The sequence below is a fragment of the Eretmochelys imbricata genome, chromosome 10 (genome assembly GCF_965152235.1).
Source record: "Eretmochelys imbricata isolate rEreImb1 chromosome 10, rEreImb1.hap1, whole genome shotgun sequence".
NCBI lineage: Eukaryota > Metazoa > Chordata > Testudines > Cheloniidae > Eretmochelys > Eretmochelys imbricata.
In genome coordinates, this window is record NC_135581.1 from 69330590 (window position 1) to 69358473 (window position 27884).

At 41.7% G+C, this 27884-nt stretch overlaps 1 protein-coding gene across 1 annotated transcript in view; it reads left to right on the forward strand.

The window, feature by feature from the left end:
• MTHFS (methenyltetrahydrofolate synthetase) overlaps positions 1-27884 on the forward strand; it is a 33771-nt gene that overhangs the window by 763 nt on the left and 5124 nt on the right. Inside the window, exon 2 of the mRNA XM_077828330.1 lies at positions 3732-3993. Within this exon, the coding sequence (XP_077684456.1) occupies positions 3732-3993 (262 nt within the window). The remainder of the gene's footprint in view (positions 1-3731; positions 3994-27884) is intronic.

The window sequence follows — 27884 nt, forward strand, 5'->3', positions numbered from 1 at the left end:
CTCTGGATTTTCCAGTGCAGCCTGTTAACTATGGGCCTGGTTAGGATAATGATGTATTTCTTTAATAATAATAATTAATAATAAAAGGTAGCTAAGCTAGCACGTGTTCTAACACGTTTTTAAACACTACTGTAGTGAGGGGAGTGGCATAGAGTTCACCTCAACTAATTAACACACATTAAAATACAACTTGCCCTGTCTCCCTTAGGGTTTAAAAACCTGTCAGCTAGCATATTCTAAATATACACCTTTTATTCCAGTGTGGACAAGCCCATAGCCTCTCTTCTACCAAGAGCTCTTTCGACTGATTGCTGCTGTTTGTGCCTTGAACAGCACCGACTAAACTGATGCTGCTAAACACATAATTTAAAACCAATGAGAAGCTCAGAAGCTTTACAACAGGCCTTTAAATGAATTTGGGCTGAGTTGTGAGGCCCTGATAATGCAAACATTTGTGCGTGTCTTCAACTTTACTACTGTGAATAGTCCTATTACTTTAAGGGACTGCTATTCATGATGGTAAAGTTAAACTATGTGTGTGTGTGTTTACAGGATCAGGGCCCAAGTTTGTAAAGAAACCCAAAAGCAATGGCATTTCACATGGTTTCAGGTTCTTTTGTGTATGTTTTATTCAGCTCTAAGTTAATAGGCTGTGCCTAGCAATATTTATAAATAAACATCTAGCATGTGCTGAAATGATTTCTCTCATCTTTGCTTTTATTTTTAACTCTATCTGTACCTTCCACGTTTTTTCTCTGTGTAATTTTATTGCTAATGTTATCATTTAAGTGCTATTATACTGTATTTACACAAATAATATGCTAACACAGCATGCTAATAGTTTGTATTTTTCAAATACCCAGTGCATATGGATTAACAAAGTTGTTTTATAGATATTTTATTGTTTTAATAAACCTCATACAATTTTATTTTAAAGTTGCTGCATGTAGTCAAACACAGGAATTCTGGGGGAATCACATTTGTATTGTGTCTTTCAGTCAAAGGATCTCAAAGCACTTTATAGACTCCAATTAGCACCAATTGCTTCCACCTCTGGAGTGCAATGTGACAGCACACAAACATTATGTAAGAAGTATAGATTTCTACCAAGTCTGAGCAAGTGGAACTTAAATAGGTTTCTCTCTCTGGGAATCCTATTCTTACAATATTTAATATGAAACATAATTTAACATGAAAATATAATTCTGAGTGAACCTCAAGTGCTTAACTTGCAATCTTTGAATTTCTTTAGTAGGACAGTGTGCCCTTAGTTTTGTTGAGAAATGTACATAGCATTTCCTGCCATCTTTATAAATGGTTAATTCACGAAGGGTACAATTTTCAGCAGCACTTGGCACTTACCTAATTCTGGTCCTATTGAACTCAGTAGTAAATCTACCATTCGTATCAGTGGAGGCAGAGTTATGGCAGTGCTGAAAGGTTTTGAACATCCGACCTGGAAGTGATAAAGTTGGGTTCACCTAAAGGGAAGATACTGGACCACTGTCTAGTTTGCAACAGAATGTGTAAACTGACTATGGCCTGAGTCTGCAAACACACAAGTGTTTAACTTTACTGCCGTGAGTAGCATGTGTAAGAGTTTGCAAGGCCAGGGACTTAAATATTTGCAAAATATACAGTGAAAATCTAAATGCAAAGCTCTTTTCAAACAGATTTGAAGTGGTAAATGGAGATAAAGGAATTACCTTCATTATCAGGAGACAAGTGTAGTGGGCATCGAGAAATGTTTGAAAATGTTGAGAAAACATCTTGAGCAAAGGCTGAAAAATTAACTTCATAACAGATGATAGGAATTGCAGCTGAGAAGGATAAAAGAGACTTGGCTACTTTACTTAGAACTTGAAGAATGCCTTTACGTAAATTCCCGTCTTCGAAAGATCTTAAATTCAAATTGGAATAGCTGCACTAGGCTGACCTTCTTACTAGTATTTAATTAGCTACTGCATGACTGTGCTTGCTTAATGTTTGTGTTTCTGATTAAAGTCATGCTGTTTGCATGCTCTGATTCTGCAATAATAGTCATCAGCTAATGTACAAAGGTCAAAGAATTTTCTCTTTGGAAACTTCTGGGGTGTGACAGGAGCTACTGTCTGGGCCAGGGAGACATCTTCAGGCTGTTGGTACTAATGTGGATGACTGTCTGATTGTATTTGTCTTCAAGGGCACAATGTAACTGCACAATGCATTGATCGCACTATGAATTTTCTACACTGTGAAAGGGGAGGAATAGGTGGAAGAGGGAACCTGAAGAGAGAGAGAGAGGAAAAGAGTGGAATGGGATAGTTATTTTTAAAAAAAGGCAATAAAGAGATACAGTTGATTTAGTTTTTATATATAACACACACAGAAAAGGGGGAATAGCCAAATAACGATAGGCTTTTTAAATAAATGTAAGAGATGTAGTCAGAGGTGAGGGAGAAAAATTAAGCAAAGGTTAAAAACAGGTGCAAGTAGAAAAAGGAATATAGGTGAGAATTAAAGAACTATAAAAAAAGGAAAGTGACAAGGTCAAACTGTAGAAAGGCAATTAGCCCAGGATTATACAAACACACAAAAGATAATTCTAATTCTGGTCTGAATACTCCAGTCCCATTAAATAAGACTAAATTAATAAATGTAGCCCCTATATTGCCCTGCACTTTGCCATTTGCACCACTATAAAGTTGAGTGCAAATCACTTTCAAATCAGAATGGAAGCATATTACACTTTCTTTGTACTGTTGTAAGTGATGACACAAGGTGCAGGGTAATCAGGACCCTGGCCTTAAAAACCCTTTTTTAAAATTTCAGTGTGGTTCAGGAAGGTGTTATGCAAGATCTGAAACTTTTTACATTTTATCATGCACACCACATATGCAATTTCTAATCCTCTTCCCTTGTCCAGCTTTTTGGTTTAGAGGGCCGCTTTTAGATCAAACATTCCCTAGATCATCTAGAAGAGCGGGCAGCAGTAAGACTGCCTATCAGCAGAAGCATTTAGGAAAACACTTTTGGGACCTCAAACTCCTGTACAGAGGTCAGTTCAGGCTAAAGAACTAAGGGCCTGATCTCACAAGACATTGAGCCTCAGTTTATTTTCCTAGGTAGGCGGGAGGAAACAACTTTTGCCTGAGCTAAAGCTTTTCGCTAGTGTTTTCTTTTTGAGTTTTGGACATTGACACTGTCATTGACGTACTTCTCACCTGTCAAGACCCACATGTGGGACAAAATGTATGACTTAAAACATAAATGAGAAATACAGACACTTTCTCTGCTCTGTGGACTAGCATCTCCCCATCCCATGCACTTTTTTCTGCAGTGATGTTGTTTGTCTGAACATGCTTATACTACACACTTTAAAAATACATAAAATACAAACGGTTGTAGGATCAGCAAAATACGCTGAACACTGGTCCTGTGCCAGTGACAAGAGGGAAATGTTCCATCCATGAATTATCGCACAAATGCTCTCCCAAAACTATGTTGCTATATCCTCAGTAATGCTAATATGGTTTATAAACTGAGTATACAAAATAATCTATGTTAATTTCACTTTTAGTAAACAGAGGGGTGGAGGGGAAAAAGTTTTCCTGATATGAAACATTAAAGAGGGAGTTTATATTTTCAAACTTTTCACGGAGAATATTGCTCAAACCTGATTTTTTAAGTAAAAAAAATAAGTGGATCTTTTCATAAGCTTTTAAACCTCATTGCAATAATTTCCCATGTAGGTGATTGGGCATTCCAAGTACCAAGAGTCCCAAAGAATTGCAGTCTTTCTGAGTATGCAAGACGAAATTGAGACAGAAGAAATCATTAAGGACATATTTCAGAGAGGGAAGGAGTGTTTCATTCCACGGTACAAGCCCCAGAGCAGTCACATGGATATGGTCAAGTTAACTTCCGCTGAAGAAATTTGTTCACTTCCTTTGACATCTTGGAACATTCATCAGCCTTGTGATAATGATGTAAGGGAAGAAGCGTTGTCTGTGGGTAAGTGTTTCCTTCTTTCTGATGCTGAATCTCGGGTGATGCCTACACTAGAGAGCTTACTCCAGCCCTCACAACTGGCGGTAGCTCTCCCGCTGACATAGCGCTGTCCGCACTGGCGCTTAAATTGGCGTAAGTTATGTTGCTCAAGGGGGTAGCTAATTCAATCCCTGAGTGACACAATTTATGATGATTTAAGCTGTAGTGTAGCCATAGCCTCAGACTCAGTGAGCAGGAGTTGCCTTGGGTCAATAAGAAGCTATTAGAAGGGAAGGACAGTGTGTTAGAATGCACTCTGGTTCCTGATATCCTAATTTCTGGAAGTTGTAGGCTGGACTGTAGGAATTTTTATAGAATCTTGGATCCTAAATGTTGTTGTGTGTCAATGTATCCTAGTGTCTTCGCAGAGCCTGCAGAACAGCTTTCAGGATTAAGTTCTTAGACTGCAAAATAAAAGCACTTTCTACTAGAGCTGGGTGAATATTTCAAATTATTTTGGGTCATTATTCATTCACATTTTCATTTGTTTGTTCATTTCAGCCTCAGGCTCTTGGCACTTTACAAGATCTAAAAGTTAGTCTGTTTTATAAGTCAATATAAAAATTCTAGTCTGTAGAAAACTAATTTTACTGCCATTTGACCTCCAAATCAAACCCCACCACATCCAGCTCTTCAATCCAACCCTCTCCAACTGCCCACAAATTATAAACAAACTTGCTTTGCCTTTGTTCACATTCCTTCTTTGTTTACTTTCTGCAAATATTCCAGTGAACATCTTCACTGGCAGAAACATTTAAGAATATTAATGGAAAGCAAATGCTGAATTCATGTGAGAAACCTGATTCTGAGGGTATGTTTACAGTGGTGAGTTTCTGCGCAACAAGTTACGCCACTTTTATTAAAGCGCTGGAATTAAACCACTGTTGCGTGTCCACACTGTGCTCCTTGTGATGGTGGGGCCCATCCACATTAGCAGCTCTTGCATTGTGCAACTGTGCAACTGGCCGCAGGGTGCTTTGGGAAGGGTTTGCAATGCCTCATGGGGCAGGCACAGTGTCACATGATATTGGTTTCCCAACCACATTGTTCCATGGGCATCCTACTATGTTGCCAGGTGCTTTTCAAGGGCAGTCAGAAACAGAGCTTTGAAAGTGGAGGGATACATGCCTTCATGGCAGCTGGCCAAGTTCAAAACAATGAGCAGAGCGGTCACTTGAGGGATTATGGGACACTTCCGGAGGCCAGTTGATTGCTTTCTGTGCTGTAATGTGTTTACACTGCCAATACAACGCTGGAGCCTCTGTGCTGTAAGGCTTCCGACTCTTGTCAAAGTGTTCTTTTTTGCAACGCTGCAACTGAGGAGTTTCTGCGCACAAAGTGGCTTGGCAGTATGTACACCTCGGGAGTTACACCACAGAAAGCTGCTTTATTGCACAGAAACTTGCCAGTGTAGACAAGGCCTGAGAGTTGCTCACCTATACAGAGACTTACCAGATTGCACACACTGGGTGAAGTTGCCAACAGCTCCTGTAAGTTGGATACTGCAGCAATTCAAACCAATTCAGTTTAACTGGATTTTAAATGTTTATTATTAGCATGTTCTTTTCCCAGAAGCATTAGTTTTCTTTCATGGGAATTCTCTTTAGTCATTTAGTGTTATCAGCATTAGCACCAGTATTAAGTCTCCATCTATTAGCATTTTCACTTTATTTTGCTTCAGTTGATTGACTTGTTAATTTCTTCTCTTTTGTCCATCCTTCTCACTTTAGAATTCTCTATATTCACGTTAGATGCCAGGTGATTTCATTTGCCTCCTATGGTCATTCTTTCTTTCCCCTGTATCCAGCATTTTTTTTGTTACTTCCTTTCCTGTTGTCTGTCTTACATGAAATTCTGTAAATTATTAATCAGCAGGTTTGAGGCCTTTGAAAGGTGGCTTTTAAAATGTCTAACATTTTATTTAGTTAAGCTTAGTTCAGCCATAAGAGACAACTTACTACATGTGAACTATGGTTAGTTGCATTTAACAAGCCTAAGTTAGAGATCAAAATGAGAAAACAGGAAAATCATAGGGCAAAACTCAACTACAGTTGGGGGGAGGAGAATGGCAAGGAGGGGTAATGTAGGGACCACTGTAGCTCTTGTGCACTGTGGAAGGAGCCTGGCACAGAAGTCTGCAATAGGGCATCCCGGGGAGGCAAGTTTACATGGATCCTGTACCTCCCACTTCAGGTAGTGCCAGAGGGGCTGGAATAGCAGCTAAAGCTGGACAGAGTTTTTCAAATTTGAATGTTTTGATGGAAGTTTGAATTAAAAAAAGAATTGGAAAAAATGTTCCCAAGTTTCAGCTCTCTGTAATAATGACTTGTGTGCGTGTGCGTGCGTACATGGCAAAACATGTTTTGGTCCTGGGTTAAGGGGGTGGAGTTTTCTTCCTCAATCTTCACGTATGGAACCTTATTATTATCTATTTGTGGTATCTTTAGATGAGTTCAGGGGTTATCCTGTTCAGAGACTGGAAATGCAGACCTCCTTCCTCTTCCCCTGAATAGCTTTTGAAAGGTTAGAAAGTGCATTTAGGGTCTTTGAGGCTATTGCATGATGAGACACGAAGTAGACAGACTATTCCTAACAGAAAAACATACAGAACCTGTGCAAAAAGTTGTTGCCATATTTTTATTATGGGTGTTGCCATATTTATTAAACTTTGGTCCATTTGCAGGAATGCCAAACTGCTTTGTTACCACCCTTATCATCCATTGTAATTATGAATGTCTGACTCCTTTATCTCCATGATCTGATCAAATACTGTAGTGATGCTTGGTATTTACATTGTTAGAAGTAGACAACATGGTGTTTTCATAGTAAAGTTCCCATTGCTTGCATATATTGCAATTTATTTTCCATGAAATATCTTGCAGGTACAGCAATAAGTTATGTCACCACTGACTATATTCATTTATACATGACAAAACACAAAGCTCAGATCTAGACTATCCGTAAAACTTCTTTGCTTCTCACAAGTCTTACTCTTAAGGAGGATAGCTCACTATCTATTCTGTGCATGGTGTTGTTAAACCTTGGGTATGCATTCCAGGTTCTAACACAGAGGTGGGCAAACTACGGCCCATGGGACCGTTCTGCCCGGCACTTGAGCTCCTGGCCGGGGAGGCTAGCCCCCGGCCCCTCCCCTGCTGTTCCCCCTCCCCCACAGCCTCAGCTCACCATGCTGCCACTCTGGGTGGCGGGGCTGTGAGCTTCTGCTGGGCAGCGCGGCTGCGAGAGCCGCCGGCCTGCCCTGGTGCTCTAGACTGCGTGGCAGTGTGGCTGGCTCCAGCCAGGCAGCACGGCTGCCAGTTCTGGTGCTCTGAGTGGCATGGTAAGGAGGTGGGGAGCAGGGGGTTGGATAAGGGGCAGGGGGTTCCAGGGGGCAGTCAGGGGAGAGGGAGCAAGGAGCGGTTGGATAGGTGTGGGAGTTCCGGTGGGCCTGTCAGGGGGCGGGGGTCTGGATAGGGGTTGGAGCAGTCAGGGGACAGGGAGCAGGGAGGGGTTGGATAGGGGGTGAGGTCCCAGGGGCAGGGGGTCCTGGGAGGTGGCAGTCAGGGGACAAGGGGCGGGGGGTTGGATGGGGTGGGGATTCTGAGGGGGGCAGTCAGGGGGCGGGAAGTGCGAGAGGGTGGATAGGGAGCGGGGGCCAGGCTGTTTGGGGAGGCACAGCCTTCCCTACCTGGCCCTCCATACAGTTTCGGAACCCCGATGTGGCCCTCAGGCCAAAATGTTTGCCCACCCCTGTTCTAACAGATGGATACTCCCTTTAATTATAGTCCTTTCTCTGTTAGATCAGGATTGTCCATTTTCATTTTGGCTGTGCACAGCATTACACACATTATTGATGTAAAAATAGATCAAGACAATTTCTCTAAGAGGAAGTCTTTCATCCTCTCTACCATGTAAAAATGACACAGGTCATTTGTCGTTTACAATGTTGCTTTCTGTTGGCCTTTCTAGATACACCGGACCCTCGCTAGAACGCGGGATTTGGGATCCATGCCAAGTACCGCGTTATAGCAGGGACTGCGTTAAAATGAAATTCCTGTGTACAGTAAATGTCACATCCATAAAGTATAGAAAACCTTAGAAAATAAACTACTTGAAGGAAACAATAAATGAGAAAAAAAGTGTTGCTTTATTCGAGATTTAAAGTAGACATTACAATAAACTAGTCTAGTTTTTCTTAAAAAAGTCGTTGAGTTGCTTTTGCTTCTTGCTGCTGTGCTGCTTCCGCTTAGCAAACTGCAAAAGGCTACGTAGCTGCATAATTTTTATAGGCTCAACGTCTTGCGTCTCGAACCATCTCAAAGCAGTCTCTAAGCCGGCTACAGTCGCAGTTGATGTTGGAACAACATCCACTTCATCTTCCTCTTCTTCTTCCACATCGAAAGCCAATTCTTCAGCTTCTGGAATGTTGTTTGGTCGTACTGCCTGAAGAATTTGGTCATCCGTTAGACTTTCAGCAACAGGACAAAATTCTTCTGCTTCATCGGCGCCTCTTATCCAGGACTCAAATATTTTGTGGCAGAACAGTTACCCTGAGCGTGGACAGTTGCGGGCACAGCTCCTGCATCTACTCCATGTCTGTTCTTCCAACTTCCTCCTCTGTAAATCCCTTGAAGTCGAATTCCTCGTCAGACTGATCTGCTTTCTTCATTTTCTTCCAGGAGCAGGTGGCCAAACGACTCTCTCAGTCCCACCATCCAACAACGGTTTATTGTTTCAGCATGTAATAAATTCCAGGAATCGCCGCCAATGTAAAAGAAGTCTTTTATAGTCAACTTCTTCAGAAAATCGGTGACAGACAACTCGCTTTCTATCATGTGTCATACCAAGTTCCGTTGATAGTGCAGCTTAAAAATGGCGATAACACCTTGATCAAGTGGCTGGATTTTGGAAGTCGTGTTTTTAGGTAAGTATACAACCCATATTTTACTGTCACAGGTTCTGAGTCTTTTGGCTGGAGGATGTGCTGGGCAGTTGTGTAGCAAAAGAATAGCCTTTTCTTCTAAGCATTTTGCCCGCAAATGCTTTCGCATAGAAGGGACAAATTTGGTGAAGAACCATTGTTCAGAAATCTCTCTTGTCATCCATGAAGTTCTGGAGTTCTTGTACAAAAACGGCAGGCAATTCACATTTACGTGATGAAAGCACCAAGGCATGCAAGACTTTCCAATGCACAATGGTTTTAATTTATGCTTGCCTATTGCATTCACACAAAACAATAAAGTAAGGCGATCTTTTGCCTGTTTATATCCTTCTTTCTTATGTTCATCTGTTCCGACAACCAGGGTTTTATCGGGCAACATTTTATAATAAATTTCTGTTTCGTCTGCATTGTAAACCTGTTCCTCTGAGTAACCCTCTGCCTGTAAAATTTCCCTCAGTTTCACAGGGTACGATTGTGCATCGTCATCATCAGCAGAGCGTTTTTCTCCCGAAACTGCAATCTGAGAGATTTCGTGTCTTTTCTGAAATCGCCATAGCCAGCCTGAACTCGCCTTAAAATTGCTGAATTCACCATTAAGTTCCCAGTCAAATTTTTCCGCTTGTATGGCTTTTAGAAGACTAGAGATGAGAATGCCTTTCTGCTGTTCTTGCACAAACCACATGTACACCACAGAATCAAGATCGGCAGCATTCGATAAATGGGCTCGTTTTCTTTGAATGCCGTGCTCTTCATCCAGGTAGGAATGTAACTTCCGAGCTTGTCAGCATTCTTTAGTCATCCACGAAAGGTGGACTCGTTAATGCCAGTATCATGGCTAATCTTTGCCTGGGTTTCGCCATTTCTAAGTCGTTCGATAGCATCCAATTTCTCCTGCACTGAGTAAGCCTTCCTTTTGCCCGACATTTTTGACATCTTTCTAAAGATAAATACAGTACTGTACCTGTACATTTTTATTACATTACATTTGTATGGCATTCTAGGCCTACAGCAATCGTCTTAGGGCTTGTCTACACTACCGCGCGGGGTCGATCTAAGATACGCAAGTTCAGCTCCGGGAATAGCTGATGCTCTCTTGTCAACTGCACTTACACTCCTCGTTCTGGTGGTGTACTAGAGTCGACAGGAGAGCTCTCAGCGGTCAATTTATCGCGTCTATACTCAAAAAAAATTGTACTGTGCTTACTTAAAATTGGGATTCATGGCCGCGACTGCGTTATATCCGAATTTGCATTACGTAGACATGCGTTCTAGCGAGGGTCCGGTGTACTAAGCAATAAAATGAGCGAAGGTGCAACAGTGGCAAAGTCAAAGTTCAGCCCCCTTGTGAGTCTGCGTTATGATTCAGTCTTTAATTACATGATAACTTACTATTTTTAACACACAACTCCTGTCTAATTCAGTGCGCAGGATAGACCTGCTCTGGGGATGCATTAGGGTTGCGTAGAGCTGCTTACACCAGTTAGCATGATCCCTTTGAAAGGAAAATGGATACTTTCAATTTACAATTGCAGCAACCCACTGGTAAGTACTTTGAAATTGTTACTGAGGGAGCATTAGCCCCATTTCAAAGTTTGCCATTGGGAACTACCTTGTGGAAATATTTTTAGCTGGAAATACTCTGTTTTAGTCACCTTTTAAGTCCTACTATTTATTTATGTTGCACTCACTGCACGCAGGACTTTGGGAGCTATAGTCAGCTCAGAATTCTTAACAACTTAAAAATATATAGAGCCTTTAGTGTTGAGACATATGGATTGGCAATATGTTCTTGAGAGGATCACATGAAACATACGGCTACAAAAGAAAGCTGGCATTTTAAAAAAGATAAGAGGCTGAATTTTAAAAACAGTGCACCAGGAATAAGAGAACTTGGAAATATGAGACATATAAAGGAGTTTAGAAATAGAAAACAATATAAGAGGAAAATAGTATAACTGAAAGCAAAGTAAATGTCTTATATGTCACTTCAGACACATTAGTTGTTCAATAGCTATACATGAAAATATGATGGTAGCTTATAAAACTGTGTTAGGCATTCTGAAATAAGACACATTGCATACAATACTCTGGGGGTTACTGAGACAGACTGAAAGAAGATATGTTCTGAATGTCAGATGAATGGAATGTACATATGTTGGAAGCAATGATGTTAAATATTACTGCATAGTGGGAAAACAGAAGGCTCCAAACAAGATTTTAAAGTGATTGAGGGTACTAGTAGATTGTCTTCTCTTTGGGGAGACTTGATTAAAACTTACAGTACAATATATGTCAAGAGAGAGATTATAATTTGAAATCTCTTTAGAATGGTCATAAAAAGAAAAGCTGAGACCATGGCATGAAACCAAATTGAAAATTGAATCTTAGCTCTTAATGTAATTTATTTTTTAATGAAATGATTTAAAGTTTGGATTGAACTTCTACTTGAAGACAATGAGCCATAGTGTATTGTTGCATAGGAAGAGTCAATTCAGTTCTAGTGAGTTGTTAACATTCTGGTGTTGACTTCTTTGGTGAAGAGATGATTCGTCCTCCCTTGTAACATAGGAATTGCCATCCTCGATAAGACCAGCGTTGCATCTTGTTCAGTAACCTGTTTCTGACAGTGTCTAATATCAAATACTTACTTCAGGGAAAGCTGCAAGAAATCCCTGAGTGTGTAGCTATGTAATAATGTGTCCATATTTTCTTTCTTTCTTTTCTTTTGCTCTCATCATTATTATAAGAATCTAATCCTTTTCGGAATTGTAGTTATCTTTTTGTCTTAATCTTACCTTGTGGCAATGAGTTCCACAGGTTAATTATGTGCAATGTAAAAATATATTTCCTTGTATCAATTTTAAATTTTCTACCTTTCAATTTCATCAACTGGCCTACTGTCCTTGTATTATGAGAGGGTAACTATGACCACCTGATTTACCTTCTCTATACTATTAATTGTTCTTTTAAAGCTCTATCCTATCACCTTGTATTTGTTTCCTCTCTAAACTAAACCATCCCGGTCTTTCCAGTCTCTTTTCACAACCGTCTTCTCTGGGCCGCTGATATTTCTTCCACTGGTCTCTGAACCCCTTCTATTTCTGTTATCTCCTTTTAAAGAGAGGATGACCAGAATGGAATCCAGTATCTGAAGCAAAGGTATATGTAATTTGATTTATGTAATGGCTGTGTAATATTTTCAGTATTATTTCTTTTCTATTTCTGTATACACCCTAATGTTTGCTTTCTGACATCATCTGCCCACAGAGCAGTCCACATGGATGCCCAGGTCTTTTTCCTGAGTTGTTACAAAAACTACCCTCCATATCCTCTAGGTCCATAAAATACATTATTTGTTATAAGGTATGTCTACATTGGAGCTGGGAGTGAGCCTCCCAGCCTGGGTAGACAGACTTGCAGTAGCTTGGCTCGAGCTTTCCTAATGGGTAAGGCTGGAATAACACCTGTAGCCAAAACAGTACAGGTTTGAGACCCAGCCATGACAGCAGCCATGTCCCACTGGCCTTCTTTTGTTTTCCATCCTTTGGCTGAGTGATGGGGACTTCTGCCACCTCCTAATATGACATTCCACCAGCTGGCTCTTGGACTGAGGACATGAGAGTCATACAGAGTTGCCTGCTGTTGATCTGGCTTCTTCACTAGCTTCTAGCACAGGGGTGGGCAAACTTGACCCAAGGGCCCCATCTGGGTATGGAAATTATATAGCGGGCCATGAATGCACATGCAGCTGGGGGCTGGGGTGTGGGAGGGGGTGAGGGCTCCGTCTGGGGGTGCGGGCTCTGGGGTGGGACCAGAAATGAGGAGTTCAGGGTGCAGGAGGAGGCTCTGGGCTGGAGCAGGAGGTTGGGGTGCGGGCTCTGGGTGGGGCTGGGGTTGGGAGTGCAGGAGGGTGCTCCTGGGCTGGGACGGAGGGGTTTGGAGGGTGGGAGGGCGGATCAGGGCTGGGGAAGGAGGTTGGGGCACAGGAGGGGGTCAGGGGTGCAGGCTCCAGGTGGCGCTTACCTCAAGCAGCTCCTGGAAGCAGTGGCATGTCCCCACTCCAGCTCCTACATTGAGATGCTGCCCCGTCCGCAGGCGCTGCCCCTGCACCTCCCATTGGCCGCAGTTCCTAGCCAATGGGAGCTGCGGTGGCAGCGCTTGGGTTGGGGCAGCGTGTGGAGCCCCCTGGCTGCCCCTACATGTAGGAGCTGGAGGGAGGACATACTGCTGCTTCCAGGAGCTGTGCGGAACGGGGCAAGCTCCTGACCATGCTCCCCAGCTGGAGCGCCGGAGCGGGGAAAGCCCTGGACCCTGGACCCTGCTCCACAGCAAAAGCTCAAGAACTGGATTAAAACGTCTAAAGGGCCGGATGCGGCCCCTGGGCCATAGTTTGCCCACCCCTGTTCTAGCAGCTACCTGAACCTGTTTAGTAACAATCAGCACCCACTCCTCTGGATTTTTATGTGCACTTTTAGTTGTGCCCTTAGCTCTTCTTGTGCTCAGAAACACATATGATACTAAAGTCCCTTTTCCCTCACCACTTCTGCTTTCCCTTTCTTTGCAATGTAATAAATAAATGAACTGCTGAAGTACAAAAGCAGGTGGATTTCATTGGCATCATTCTGTAATGTTTTAAACTTCTTTACTCTGAACTCATTTTGTGTAGCCAGTAGAACATGAACAAAATATGGCTTAATTCTAACAGCACATCTAACCAACAGCGTGTTGCTGAAGTTCTAAAAGCATTTGGAATATTAAAGCTCTTCACTCTTGTAAAGTTCATTAACTCTTTGAAAGATTGCTGTTCCTTCTAATCACACTTAAGTGTTGTATCACTATTCTCCGTGCATAAAATGTCCTTGTTAATGTCTCTCACTCAGCAAAACAACCGAAAAGATTACTTCTTCTGTAATTAATTGAAGTGTAAAGGAAAGTGGAAATGGCATAGTAACAGGTTGTAAATACACTGTAAGTGGCTCTGAAGTGTTTTGTCTCAAAGAGGGCTAATTTTATTACAGTGTGAACAATACCACTGTTATTTTCTTGGTACTGTTTCCTAGATACAGAAGTCTTTCAAAAGCAAATAACGGGTTAGCATTTGTTCTGGATTATGGCCCGAGACATACATCAGAGTTTTAAGAGAAAAATTTGAACATGCGAGTATTACTTTCTACCTCCATGAGACTAAAGAGAGAGATTTTATCTTCATTGCTTTTATTCTACAGATTATTTTTGTTCATGACTTTTGGAGTAAATGTAGAGCTGGACTGGCAGCGCTGAAGCCTGGACCCCTCTCTTTGTCCACAGAGTAGAGACAGTATGGGCAATAGGAGTGGATATGTCTCCATGCTGCCCAAGAGTGTGCTTCAGCCTGATCTTGGAAGCACCATCTCTAGGGAGGGAAGATCTCCCTCCGTGGCCCATTTAATCCTCGTCCTCTTTGGTGAGATGACTAACAGTGGACCAGTTTGTAATACAGTTAACTCACAGGACCTCCTCATTATGTACACTGGGAAGTACCTTGGAGCCTGGAGAAGGAGGACTCCTCAGCGCCAGAGTGCGGAATGGTTCTCCTGCTGCTTCCTAATGTGAGTAGGGATATAACTCAGCGTGAGCATCACATTCTGGTTCAACAATTCCAGCTTGTGCTGACTCTAGTTATTTTGAGTATTTGTGATGTGAAGACCCATCAAGCCAGCACTTTCGTGCTCTGAAGTGATGCAGTGATTTCCCTTTACCAGCAGGTGTCAGGATTCTACAGATTTAGTAGCGTGAGCTAGTGTCATTTTTGCTGTCTCCTGTAATTAAAATCTTGTTTAGGCATTGCAGTCACACACAGGGGAGAGCAAATGTTCCAGCCTAATGTCTAAAATAATGAGCGATCACGGAGTGGGTGCTGGGATTCTAGGTGTGGTCTTTTTTATAAAGCTGATCGTCTGTAAAAGGCTTGTGTGTAAGAAATTTAGTGGGAGAAAGCAGCCATTCTCAGAGTCATTGTGATGATAGAACATGTCTGACACAGATGGTAGTGGTGCAGTCACCTGCTGATTACATGCACAATAAACTTGCCATATAAACTTTCCTAACCTTTCTATCCTTGGTCTAACTCTTTAGGAGAGTTATGTGTATGCATCAAAGAAGAAATTAATGGGTTACACAGACATTTATATTTATATTTCACAGACAATTTAGTTGGTCCAGCAATGGAGTAGAAATATTGATAGTAACACTGCATAATCTGTTATAAATACTGGATAGTTTGGGGATTTTTTTTTATCTGTCATATTTCCATTTAGTCATTTTTATTGATTTTAAAGTGTACAGATAATAACAATACAGAGAAGCAGAATAATAAGATCTGAAAATGTCATGTACACTGGGGGCTTGTTCCCACATACAGCACTGCAGAGGTGCAGCAGCAGTACTTAATAAAGACGCTACCTATGCTTCTCCTGTCAGCATAGGTACTCCACCTCCCCAGAGGCAGTAGCTGTGTCAACAGGAGAAGACCTCTTATCTACCTAGTGCTGTCTATACCAGGAGTTCGGTCGATATAACTATGTCGCTCAGGGGTATGGATTTTTCACACCTCTGAGCGTGACAGTAATACAGAAATAAGTTTGCAGTGTAGACCAAGCCTAAAATCCTCATATTTTTATACTGTTTTACAAGTATAAGGTCCATCCTGGCATGAACACTTCAAATGCCAGTGCTGTTGCAAGTTTCTTTAAAGCAGAAGCTTTGTGGCTTGCATTTGCTGATCTAACAAAAGGTATCAACATGTTGCAAAGTTGCTCTTGCACAGATTTGTCCTCCTCCTTTTGGCTCCTTAGCAAGTGCTCTGTATTTTGCTGTCTTAACTTTGCATTTTGACCCAGGTGCAACCCCTTAACGCCAGAAAGCTTTCACTATCTGTGTTTTCCCAGTCAAGTTATTCTAGCCTTTTTGCTCAGGAATAGGGATTATGGGAGCAAATAACTCACCTGTCAAAGAAGGAAGTATTGAGGCAGATAACCAGAGCCTTTCTAAGCAATTATTTCTTTTACTTTGGACTTGCAAAACCAGAGAGTGTTTTAAATGGCTTTAAGTGAGGAATGTGGCTTATATGCTTTGCTTACATAATATACTTTATGAAAATACTTCAAAGAACCACCCCAATTAAACTGCATTTCTCCTAGCAAATTCTGAAAAGGGGACGTACTAAACTTTAAACCTGAGCTGACATATAGCTTAAATCACAAGTGAAAGGCAGCATGTGATGGTTTCAGTCTGATCCCTGACATACTCTTTTTCATATTGTGAAACCAGCTACAGTTTTGGCTCAAGTCTTAAAGTGATGCCACCAGAGGCCATGATTGTAAATTAAAGGATATTTATTGGTGAAGCTAGTAGGAATGTCTGTGCAATGCGGACATGTACTCCATACCTGGCTCCAGCCAGTGCTGTAAGCCTCTCCCATTCTTAGGTACTAAATTTACAAGAATGTATTTTTTAAAAAGGGAATAAAAATGGAATGAGACTGTTTATTTGTATCTCAGGATATTGGAATAAAAGCTGAGCAAAGAGCATTATTAGTGTATTTTGCAACTTTATTAATGAAAGAATTACTGCCACTCATCTGTTTTAAACCTGTATGACTGATGGGGATCATGTAGTTTCTCAGGGAGAGGTGTAAATATTTTATTAAGCCATAGTTCAGCAGGACAAGTGTGAATTGTGAAGACTAATGTTTCATGCTGACACAAAACATTGACATGGATGAGTAGATGGATAAATGATGAGTTGCTCAATACCTGTTTGTTGAGTCCACTGATGATTCTGTTTTCTGCAAAATATTTTATTCAGGTAATAACAAAAAATATTTAACTTACTCTGAGTCATTGTGTTGGATGGATATACTTTTGGGGGATTTTAATGTATAAAGGGACAGTATTCCACTGGGATTTTTCTGAGTGAATGGTATTGCACAGAGAATATGTCAACACAGGTCACCACCACCTCTTGTGGACATGCACAAGGCATTGCCTGCAGTGTAACCAGTGTGATTCCACTGCTGGGGGGCAGAGGCTCCAAGGGAGCACATCTTGTGAGCTATGGAGCCCAGCTATGGAACTCCCTGTGCAGTGGGGACTTGGAAGTGAGGTGGGCCAAGGAAGCAGCTGTAGCAAGGACTGTGGACCTGCTGTGATATGAATTCATTGGCCATCCCTGCTGCAGGAGGAGTGGGGCACAGGCACCACAGAGCCTGTTCTGGCCTTGAGGTCGGGAGCAGTGTTTCCGAAGCAGCAGCAGAATCATCCTGCACTGTGGTAGTAAGGAGCTCTTCTCCAGGCTCCAAAGAACTTCTCAGCATACAGTGAAGTGACTTGGGCTTTTGTGCTGGAGGAAGGGCTGGGCTGGAGTGCTTAAGAAATAATTTTGGTTTTAGCCCTTTAAAACTCAGGATGCTGCTTAACATTATAAATAAATCAAGTGCCAATAAACTGATCAAGAGAGTACTGGGATTCACATGGAGAGCAGAGGGAGGAATTAGTTATCTAGTATTTTCTACTCTGATAGGCCCCAATTCAGCAATGCATTTGAGTATGTACTTAAGTCCTAATAAAGTCATTGGGACTTAAGCGTGTGCTTTAGGGCCTGACCCACAGCCGATTGACTTCAATGGTCTTCAGAAGGAGGCCCTTACTCACTAGGGATGGTTTGCTGAATTGGGGGTCTCACTATCTAGCATGAGGTTGCCAATTGTCCTTTTATTATAAGGGATATCCCTCGTTTAAATAGAAAACTGTCCATACTAAAAATCAGTATGGCATGCCTTTTATCTCATATTTCAACCAGGATCGTAGTACTGTCATACTTGTCCAGAGTGTTGCTCCAGCATCGGAAATCCAGCAAGGAGCAGCACTTCACTTTGCAAAATTCTGCTGATTGGCAACTTGACGTGACGCCCCAGGTCACACCACCACTCAGATTTGGCCTACCGCCCCTCTGTCTCCAGACCACCACTGCAAGTTACCCCTCCCATTGAAATCTGAAACCGTGTCCCTGAAGATTGTGGGCGTAGCTTCCTCCAGCTTCTGCCTTCCTCTAGTCCACACCCCACCCCTTCTTTCAGCAGCAGGCAAAGACCAGCCACTGCAGCCTCCAGCTCAGTTCCTGGTACTTGCCTGAGGTCCTGGGTTCTCTGCGGCACCCAATGCTGGAGAGAGAGAACCCCTAGGAAGGACTGGGGAGGAGATGGGACATACCCCTAGAGGCTCAAGGGAAGACTGAGGTCTGTGCCGTATTTTTGAAATACAGTGGTGGGAACCCTAATCTAGCAGTTCATTTTGAATGGATACCCTTGAATTGATACCCTGGCATGTGTTGAATAAATGGTAGTCTCTCTTGGGACCTCATTCCAAAGAAATAAATGGACATCAATAATTAGAATAATTAGCATCATTATTAATAAACAAAATAAATGCTGCCAAGGTGCCTGGAATACTGCATTGTTAAAAACATTCACTGCATATCACACATCTGGAGGGAAAGGCATTTAAATAGTCACCATTTAAAATTAGCTATGGTAGTTGATTTTTTCAAATAAAATCAGATCTGAAGTTTAGTCCCATAATACAAATCTGTTTGAGATTGAAAGGGAAGTATGGCAGTGAGAACTATAGAAATGTCTACATGAAAAGCGGCTTAAAATCCCCAGCAAATACCTAAAATGGCAGAAAAAGAATCAATGATTTTTCTCACGTAGGTAACTTGTTTGTTGTGTCTCACATGCAGTTCGTTATCTCAGCACAGCAAAGTGGAGACAGTGTGGAGCTATGCGGATTTACCCCAGCCGAGGATCTGGCCCTTTTTGCTTTAGGTTACTATTTCCAAGGAGGTGTGAATTTTTGCTGAGTGACGGGTATTGATTTTCAAGGGCTTGACTGTGTGAGCTAACATGAGTTATTAGATATGAATTTTCTTTCTGTTCAGGGGATTCTTTCTGCTTTTTAGCAGACTGGCTGGGGGAAGTTGAGATACATAATTGTTGGTGTTTGTGTAATCACTTGCATTATTGGTAAATGTCAGCATAATTGGTTCTGGATGAATAACTTTTCCAAATAGCTTATTAATTGCAGCAAAGGGCAATGTTTTTGTCTCCTTTCTCATTAGATCAGGGCAGATTGATAAAACAATACATCTCCCACTGTTAAATGTGTATACTACAGGGCATGGGTTCCACACACAATAATTTGGGAAAGTGCAGCATAGCTATAGGTTTCCCACAGTCAGGGTCCTTCAAGTTTGCTCTCAGTACTGATTGCTTTAGCTGTTTTTATTTCCTCCCTACCATTTAGCCAGAAGGGCAGACAGATGGTTGTCTCTGAAACTGAGCCCTACAATTCTGGGACCATGTTCCCAGCTCAGGATTGTGGACTTGTTCCTGTTGATCTCAACATGCTCAGGATTAGGCCCTAAAGTGAGCAGGTTTCTCATTTACACCCGTCATCTCAGATAGTGCAACCTCTGCAATGACCAAGACGCTGATTTTGAATTCAAAGATTTCCACAAAAGCTCAGGACTTTTCTAAACTTTAGAGCTGAAGTATTAGTGTTATTAACAACTGCAGCAGCTGTGCTGGCCTCATCCCAACCATGCAGGGAAAAGGCCCCTCAGCCTAGCATCACTGCTACTTATCAAATTATTTATTTATTTAGATATACCATTATTCTTATCTTTTTATTATCTATATTGTGGTAGCACCTAACAGCCCCACTTGTGGAGCTGGGCACCATTGTGCTAGGTGCTGTACAAACACAGAACAAAAAGACAGTCCCTGCCCTAAAGACCTTACATTAAAAAAGAATGCCCATACAAAAGCTCCCAGCACCCTGACAATAATTAAACTTGCAATAACCACCCAAAAGCATTAATACTAATATACAAATAAATTAACTTCATTAATCGAAGATAGCAATTTACCTCAGTCAGCAGAAGTACAGATACTCCAGAAAAGCCTCTCACCTTCCCCCAGTCATGCCCAGGCACATACCCAGGTCCTTCCCCCAAAACCCCACCAAACAAGTGGCTGAGCTAGGAAAATTTATATCAAAGGTAGTCTGGGGCTAAGCTAGCATGGGAAAGCACAGCACTGGAGACAAGTGAGTCTCTGAGCCAATGAAACTTCCAAATAAATGTTGGTAAACTTTGTGTGTGAATGAGGAATGATGCTAAGTGATAACCATGAGTGTGCCCTAATTGGCTCAAAAGGAAGTACCCCACTATTAAAGGGCACTCCTAGATTACTCACATCATTATTACCCATGGTTGGATCCTCCAATCCACAACAAATCATCTAAACTTCATCCCCTGGATGTCAGTACAAATGATGTCTTGGGTCAGGTGTTCAAAAGAGCTCTGCTTCCATTTAGGCACCAAAATAAGCAGCCAAGTTTTAGAAGATAGATTTTAAAGAGTTCATAGTCTGAAAGAGCCATAGTGACAGCTACTAAGTACTGCTGGAAATCTGGCTCCATGTCTAGTGACTGTGTAGCACTTTGTGTATTTCCCGCTTCCATCCATTTGTCACAACTGGGCATGCTGTTGAATGGGTTTATCTTGGGTAAAATTTTGAAAAGCACATTGGTGATTTAGGAGGCTAAGTCTCGTTTTCAAAAGTGATTTAGGCAGTTAGGAGCCAAAGTTTTATTGAAAGTCAATGGGTTCCTAAATGACTAAGTAATTTTTGAAAATGAGTCATACAATGGGATTTTCAAAAGTGCCTAAGCAAGGTAAAGTGCCTAACTCCAATGGACTTTCAATGGCACTTCTGCAAATCCAGTCGTAGTCCCCTAAGTCACTGAGTCCCAGATTCTCAGTTACCTCCTGACTCCCATTGAATATCTTTTAGGATCTGGGCCTTACATGTTTTTGAAAATTTTACCCATGTTTAAATGAATCTTGTGCTAAAATTTAGAGAGAGATTATTTTTAGAAGGAAATAAAGAATTTCAATATGTGATGAGATGCATAGATAGAGGCTTTGTAAGCCCTTAGCCTTTAGTATTAGAACTTTCCCAAGCTAAGCAAGCCCTATCTCCAGCTGCTGGTACCTGTTTCTGTGTTTTGTATGCCACCAGGATGGATATCTTTAATGTTAAATGACAGGTTTCAGAGTAACAGCCGTGTTAGTCTGTATTCGCAAAAAGAAAAGGAGTACCTTAGAGACTAACCAATTTATTTGAGCATGAGCTTTCGTGAGCTACAGCTCACTTCATCGGATGCATACCGTGGAAACTGCAGCAGACTTTATATACACACAGAGAATATGAAACAATACCCCTCCCACCCCTCTGTCCTGCTGGTAATAGCTTATCTAAAGTGATCATCAAGTTGGGCCATTTCCAGCACAAATCCAGGTTTTCTCACCCTCCACCCCCCACACACAAATTCACTCTCCTGCTGGTAATAGCCCATCCAAAGTGACAACTCTCTACACAATGTGCATGATAATCAAGTTGGGCCATTTCCTGCACAAATCCAGGTTCTCTCACCCCCTCACCCTCCTCCAAAAAACACACACACAAACTCACTATCCTGCTGGTAATAGCTCATCCAAAGTGACCACTCTCCCTACAATGTGCATGGTAATCAAGGTGGGCCATGTCCAGCACAAATCCAGGCTTTCTCACCCCCCCCCACCTACTGACCGCTATTCCTACATACATGCCTCCAGCTTTCACCCTGACCACACCACACGATCCATCGTCTACAGCCAAGCTCTGCGATACAACCGCATTTGCTCCAACCCCTCAGACAGAGACAAACACCTACAAGATCTCTGTCAAGCTTTCTTACAACTACAATACCCACCTGCGGAAGTAAAGAAACAGATTGATAGAGCCAGAAGAGTTCCCAGAAGTTACCTACTACAGGACAGGCCTAACAAAGAAGATAACAGAACGCCACTAGCCGTCACCTTCAGCCCCCAACTAAAACCCCTCCAACGCATTATTAAGGATCTACAACCTATCCTAAAGGATGACCCAACACTCTCACAAATCTTGGGAGACAGGCCAGTCCTTGCCTACAGACAGCCCCGCAACCTGAAGCAAATACTCACCAATAACCACATACCACACAACAGAACCACTAACCCAGGAACTTATCCTTGCAACAAAGCCCGTTGCCAACTGTGCCCACATATCTATTCAGGGGACACCATCACAGGGCCTAATAACATCAGCCACACTATCAGAGGCTCGTTCACCTGCACATCCACCAATGTGATATATGCCATCATGTGCCAGCAATGCCCCTCTGCCATTTACATTGGTCAAACTGGACAGTCTCTACGTAAAAGAATAAATGGACACAAATCAGATGTCAAGAATTATAACATTCATAAACCAGTCGGAGAACACTTCAATCTCTCTGGTCACGCAATCACAGACATGAAGGTCGCTATCTTAAAACAAAAAAACTTCAAATCCAGACTCCAGCGAGAAACTGCTGAATTGGAATTCGTTTGCAAATTGGATACTATTAATTTAGGCTTAAATAGAGACTGGGAGTGGCTAAGTCATTATGCAAGGTAGCCTGTTTCCCCTTGTTTTTTCCTACTCCTCCCCCCACCCCCCCAGACGTTCTGGTTTAACTTGGATTTAAACTTGGAGAGTGGTCAGTTTGGATGAGCTATTGCCAGCAGGAGAGTGAGTTTGTGTGTGTGTGTGTGTCCCTGGAAAAAAAAAAAAAGGCGGGGGGCGGGGGAGTGAGACAGCCTGGATTTGTGCTGAACATGGCCCACCTTGATTACCATGCACATTGTAGGGAGAGTGGTCACTTTGGATGAGCTATTACCAGCAGGAGAGTGAGTTTGTGTGTGTATGGGGGTGGGGGGGGGTGAGAAAACCTGAATTTGTGCTGGAAATGGCCCACCTTGATTATCATGCACATTGTAGGGAGAGTGGTCACTTTGGATGAGCTATTACCAGCAGGATAGTGAGTTTGTGTGTGTGTTTTTTGGAGGAGGGTGAGGGGGTGAGAGAACCTGGATTTGTGCAGGAAATGGCCCAACTTGATTATCATGCACATTGTGTAGAGAGTTGTCACTTTGGATGGGCTATTACCAGCAGGACAGAGGGGTGGGAGGAGGTATTGTTTCATATTCTCTGTGTGTATATAAAGTCTGCTGCAGTTTCCACGGTATGCATCCGATGAAGTGAGCTGTAGCTCACGAAAACTCATGCTCAAATAAATTGGTTAGTCTCTAAGGTGCCACAAGTACTCCTTTTCTTTTTAATGTTAAAGGCAATTGAGTGTGTTAACTTTTGTTTCTATGCAATCAGAATAGAACTGTAGGCAGAAAGAGTTTTTTCCCTGTTTGAAAAGTGAAGTTTTACAAAAATATAAAGTGTAGATATTTTTATTTCTGTGATCTGCCACCCAGCTGAGTTGCATAACTCGGAGATCAAAGAAACTTTTCATTCTCTGGTGTTGGATAGGTTTTGAAAGCAGTCAGCAGTGAATGGTGTTGGAAAGGCAGGCACATAAACTGGTCTCCTGTTGCTTATGGTGTCCATTCTATGGAGAGAGAATATCTTTCCAGGAGGATGGCTTAAACACAAAAGTAAATGATGCTCTCTGGGCTCGATTCTCCATTGATCTGCAATCATTCACAGCTATGAAAGTGAGTGGCAAATGCTACCAAATCAATGTGTGATCTAGGGATTGAAAGCGCTGTATAACAAATATTACACAAGCTGCAAGGCCCTTTGTGCGGATGCAAGAATTAGGGCTGTCAATTAATTGCAGTTAACTCACACAATTAACTAAAAAAAAGTAATCACAATTAGTCACAGTTGTAATCACATTGTTAAACAATAGAATACCAATTGAAATTTATTTAATATATTGGATGTTTTTCTACATTTTCATAGATACTGTATTCTGTGTTTTAATTGAAATCAAATTGTATATTATTTTTGATGATAAATATTTGCACTGTAAAAATGATAACCTAAAGAAATAGTATTTTTCAATTCACCTCGTATAAGTACTGTAGTGCAATCTCTTTGCTGTGAAAGTGCAATTTACAAATGAAGATTTTTGTTTTGTTACATAACTGCACTCAGAACAAAACAATGTAAACCTTCAGAGCCTACAAGTGCACTCAGTCGTACTTCTTGTTCAGCCAAGGTGTGGATCATGCTTTCAGAAGTCTTTTTTGAGCGACACACTCGTGGAAACTACAAAACCTGAACAACCGAAAAAGAAAATCAACCTTCTGCTGGTGGCATCTGACTCCGATAATGAAAATGAACATTCGTTGGTGTACACTGCTTTTGATTGTTATCAAGCAGAACCCGTCGTCATCATGTACACATGTCCCCTGGAATGGTGGTTGAAGCATGAAGGGACATATGAATCTTTAGCACACCTGGCACTTGAGACGCCAGCTACAACAGTGCCATGAGAACACCTCTTCTCACTCTCAGGTGATATTGTCAACAAGAAGCAGGCAGTGTTATCGCCTGCAAATATGAGCAAGCCTGTTTGTCTGAGCGATTGCCTGAACAAGAAGTAGGACTGAGTGGACTTGCAAGCTCTAAAATTTTACATTGTTTTATGTTTGAATTTAGTTTTTTGTACATAATTCTACATTTGTAAGTTCAACTTTCATGATAAAGAGATTGTACTACAGTACTTGTATTAGGTGAATTGAAAAATACTATTTCTTTTGTTTTTTTACGGTGCAAATACTTGTAATAAAAAATAAATATAAAGTGAGCACTATACACTTTGTATTCTGTATTATAATTGAAATCAATATATTTGAAAATGTAGAAAACATCCAAAAATATTTAAATAAATGGTATTCTATTATGGTTTAACGGTGCGATCATTTGCTTGACAGCCCTAACAAGAATATAAGCAGCACAAACGCTGTACTTCAGGAAAATGGTTAAAATGCCAAATGGCTGCTGTGAAAGGAGGAGACGACGGTATATAGAGCTGGTTACTATCTGAGCTTTTTTAATGACAGGTTTCAGAGTAGCAGTCGTGTTAGTCTGTATCCGCAAAAAGAAAAGGAGTACTTGTGGCATCTTAGAAACTAACAAATTTATTTGAGCATAAGCTTTCGTTAGCTACAGCTCACTTCATCGGATGCATGTAGTGGAAAATCCAAGTGGGGAGATTTTATATACACAAAGAACATGGAACAATGGGTGTTACCATTACAGACTGTAACAAGAGTGATCAGGTAAGGTGAGCCCAACAAAGAAAATAGAACAGCAGTAGCCATCACCTTCAGCCCCCGACTAAAACCTCTCCAGTGCATCATCAAGGATCTACAACCTATCCTGAAGGATGACCCATCACTCTCACAGATCTTGGCAGACAGGCCAGTCCTTGCTTACAGACAGTCCCCCAACTGGAAGCAAATACTCATCAGCAACCGCACACCATGCAACAAAACCGCTAACCCAGGAACCTATCCTTGCAACAAAGCCCGTTGCCAACTGTATCCACGTATCTATTCAGGGGACACCATCATAGGCCTTAATCATATCAGCTACACTGTCAAAGGCTCGTTCATCTGCACATCTACCAATGTGATATATGCCATCGCGTGCCAGCAATGCCCCTCTGCCATGTACATTGGCCAAACCGGACAGTCTCTATGTAAAAGAATAAATGGACACAAATCAGATGTCAAGAATTACAACATTCAAAAACCAGTCGGAGTACACTTCAATCTCTCTGGTCACTCAATTACAGACCTAAAAGTGGCAATTCTTCAACAAAAACACTTCAAAAACAGACTCCAACGAGAGACTGCTGAATTGGAATTAATTTGCAAACTGGATACAATTAACTTAGGCTTGAATAAAGACTGGGAGTGGATGTGTCATTACACAAAGTAAAACTATTTCCCCATGTTTATCCCCCCCCCCCACCCACTGTTCCTCAGACGTTCTTGTCAACTGTTGGAAATGGGCCACCTTGATTATCACTACAAAAGGTTCCCCCTGCCCCCGCCCTCCTGCTGGTAATAGCTCACCTTACCTGATAACTCTCCTTACAGTCCGTATGGTAACACCTATTTTGTTTCATGTTCTCTGTGTATATAAAATCTCCCCACTGTATTTTCTACTGAATGCATCCGATGAAGTGAGCTGTAGCTCACAAAAGCTTATGCTCAAATAAATTTGTTAGTCTCTAAGGTGACACAAGTCCTCCTTTTCTTTTTATCTGACCTTTTGCGATCCTAAGCTCAGGAGGCTTATGTGCTGAGAGCATGCATTTTTGACATACGTTGCCACTCCCTTGCAGGGACACAGGAAACGCTGTGATTCTACCTCTGACTACCAAGGCCCAGATTCTGCCTCGGCATTGTGTGGGTGCAAGGGGGCAGGGGAATAAGGAGTCTTCCCTCACGCTTTGCATGGCCCGTGTTAGGGACAAACAGAATTGCAGGCCTTGTGCTTTGGGGAGTAGAGGGGCTGCTCTTTCCCTGATTCTAATGGCATATACGAAGCCGCAGAGGGGACAGGAAAGGTGGGAGGAGGTGAGATCATGCCTTCAGACAGCCTAATGAGGGCAAATCCACCACAGCAGTAAGAGAAAGCGAAGCCTCATTGTATCACTGTTTAAATCAGCTTAGAGTGATATCCGTGTTTCAGCCCACCACTGGCAGTGACTGTGACCTAACAGTGATTAGGGAAGGGGACTGGAAACCTGCATACCAGGTTTCTGTTTCTGCTTTTACCACTGATTTGTCAAATCCTTGGGCAAGTCACTTCACCCCTTTGTTCCTTATTTTGCCCATCCGTTAAATGATAATTGTACTTTCCAAACCCACTGGGGTGCTGTGAAGCTTGTTTAATGTTTGTAAAATATAAGGTCCTTGGAAGGAAGATGCTATATCAGTGCAATATGTTATTGTATAAGTAGGCAGTGAATACTGCAGATTATATATTTTATGTATTATTTTATTATTAAATGTTCTCATGCCTTGTGACACGAGGCAACCCAGTGTTTTCGCCTCCATGTGTCTAATGCCATGTTTCTTGCTTCCTCGTAGTCTGTTTCCATGACAGCGACATCTTTCTCAAGGGTGTTCTCATATGTCATCTGTTGTCCTTCTCTTTTCCCTCTTCCTCCAAGTGGTATCCAACGAAGGTTTTGTTTAGGAATAGTTTTTTGACATCAGTACAACATGGCTAAACCGCTTTAGCCTTCTTTCTCGAATCATTGTCACTATAGTCTTTTGGCCAGTCCTTCGTAACATGTCATCATTACAGTAGAACTTTCAGAGTTACAAACACCAGAGTTATGAATTGACCAGTCAATCATACACCTCATTTGGAACTGGAAGTACACTATCAGGCAGCAGCAGAGACCAAAAAAAAAAAAAAGCAAATACAGTACAATACTTCGTTAAACATAATCTACTAAAAAAAATAAAGGGAGAGCAGCATTTTTCTTCTTCATAATAAAGTTTAAAAGCTGTATTAAATCAATGTTCAGTTGTAAACTTTTGAAAGAACAGCCATAATGTTTTGTTCAGAGTTACGAACATTTCAGAGTTATGAACAACGTCCATTCCTGAGATGTTTGTAACTCTGAGGTGCTGCTGTAGTTACTTTATCCTACCAGCTGACACCAAGTATTCTCCACAAGCATCTCTTTGCCAAGTTTCAGAAGCATGTAACAATGTGAGGATCACAATAACACTGTATAGCTTCATCTTGGTTCTTGTATGAATTTCCTTATTTTTCCAAATATTTGCCAGTTTTGAAAAACTACACTTGCCTTTCCAGTTCTTGCTTTCACCTCCTTATGGAGATGGCCATCAGCACTGCTTGTGCTTCCAAGATATACAAGCTCATTAACTCTGCTGTATTCTTTACTCTCAATCACATGTG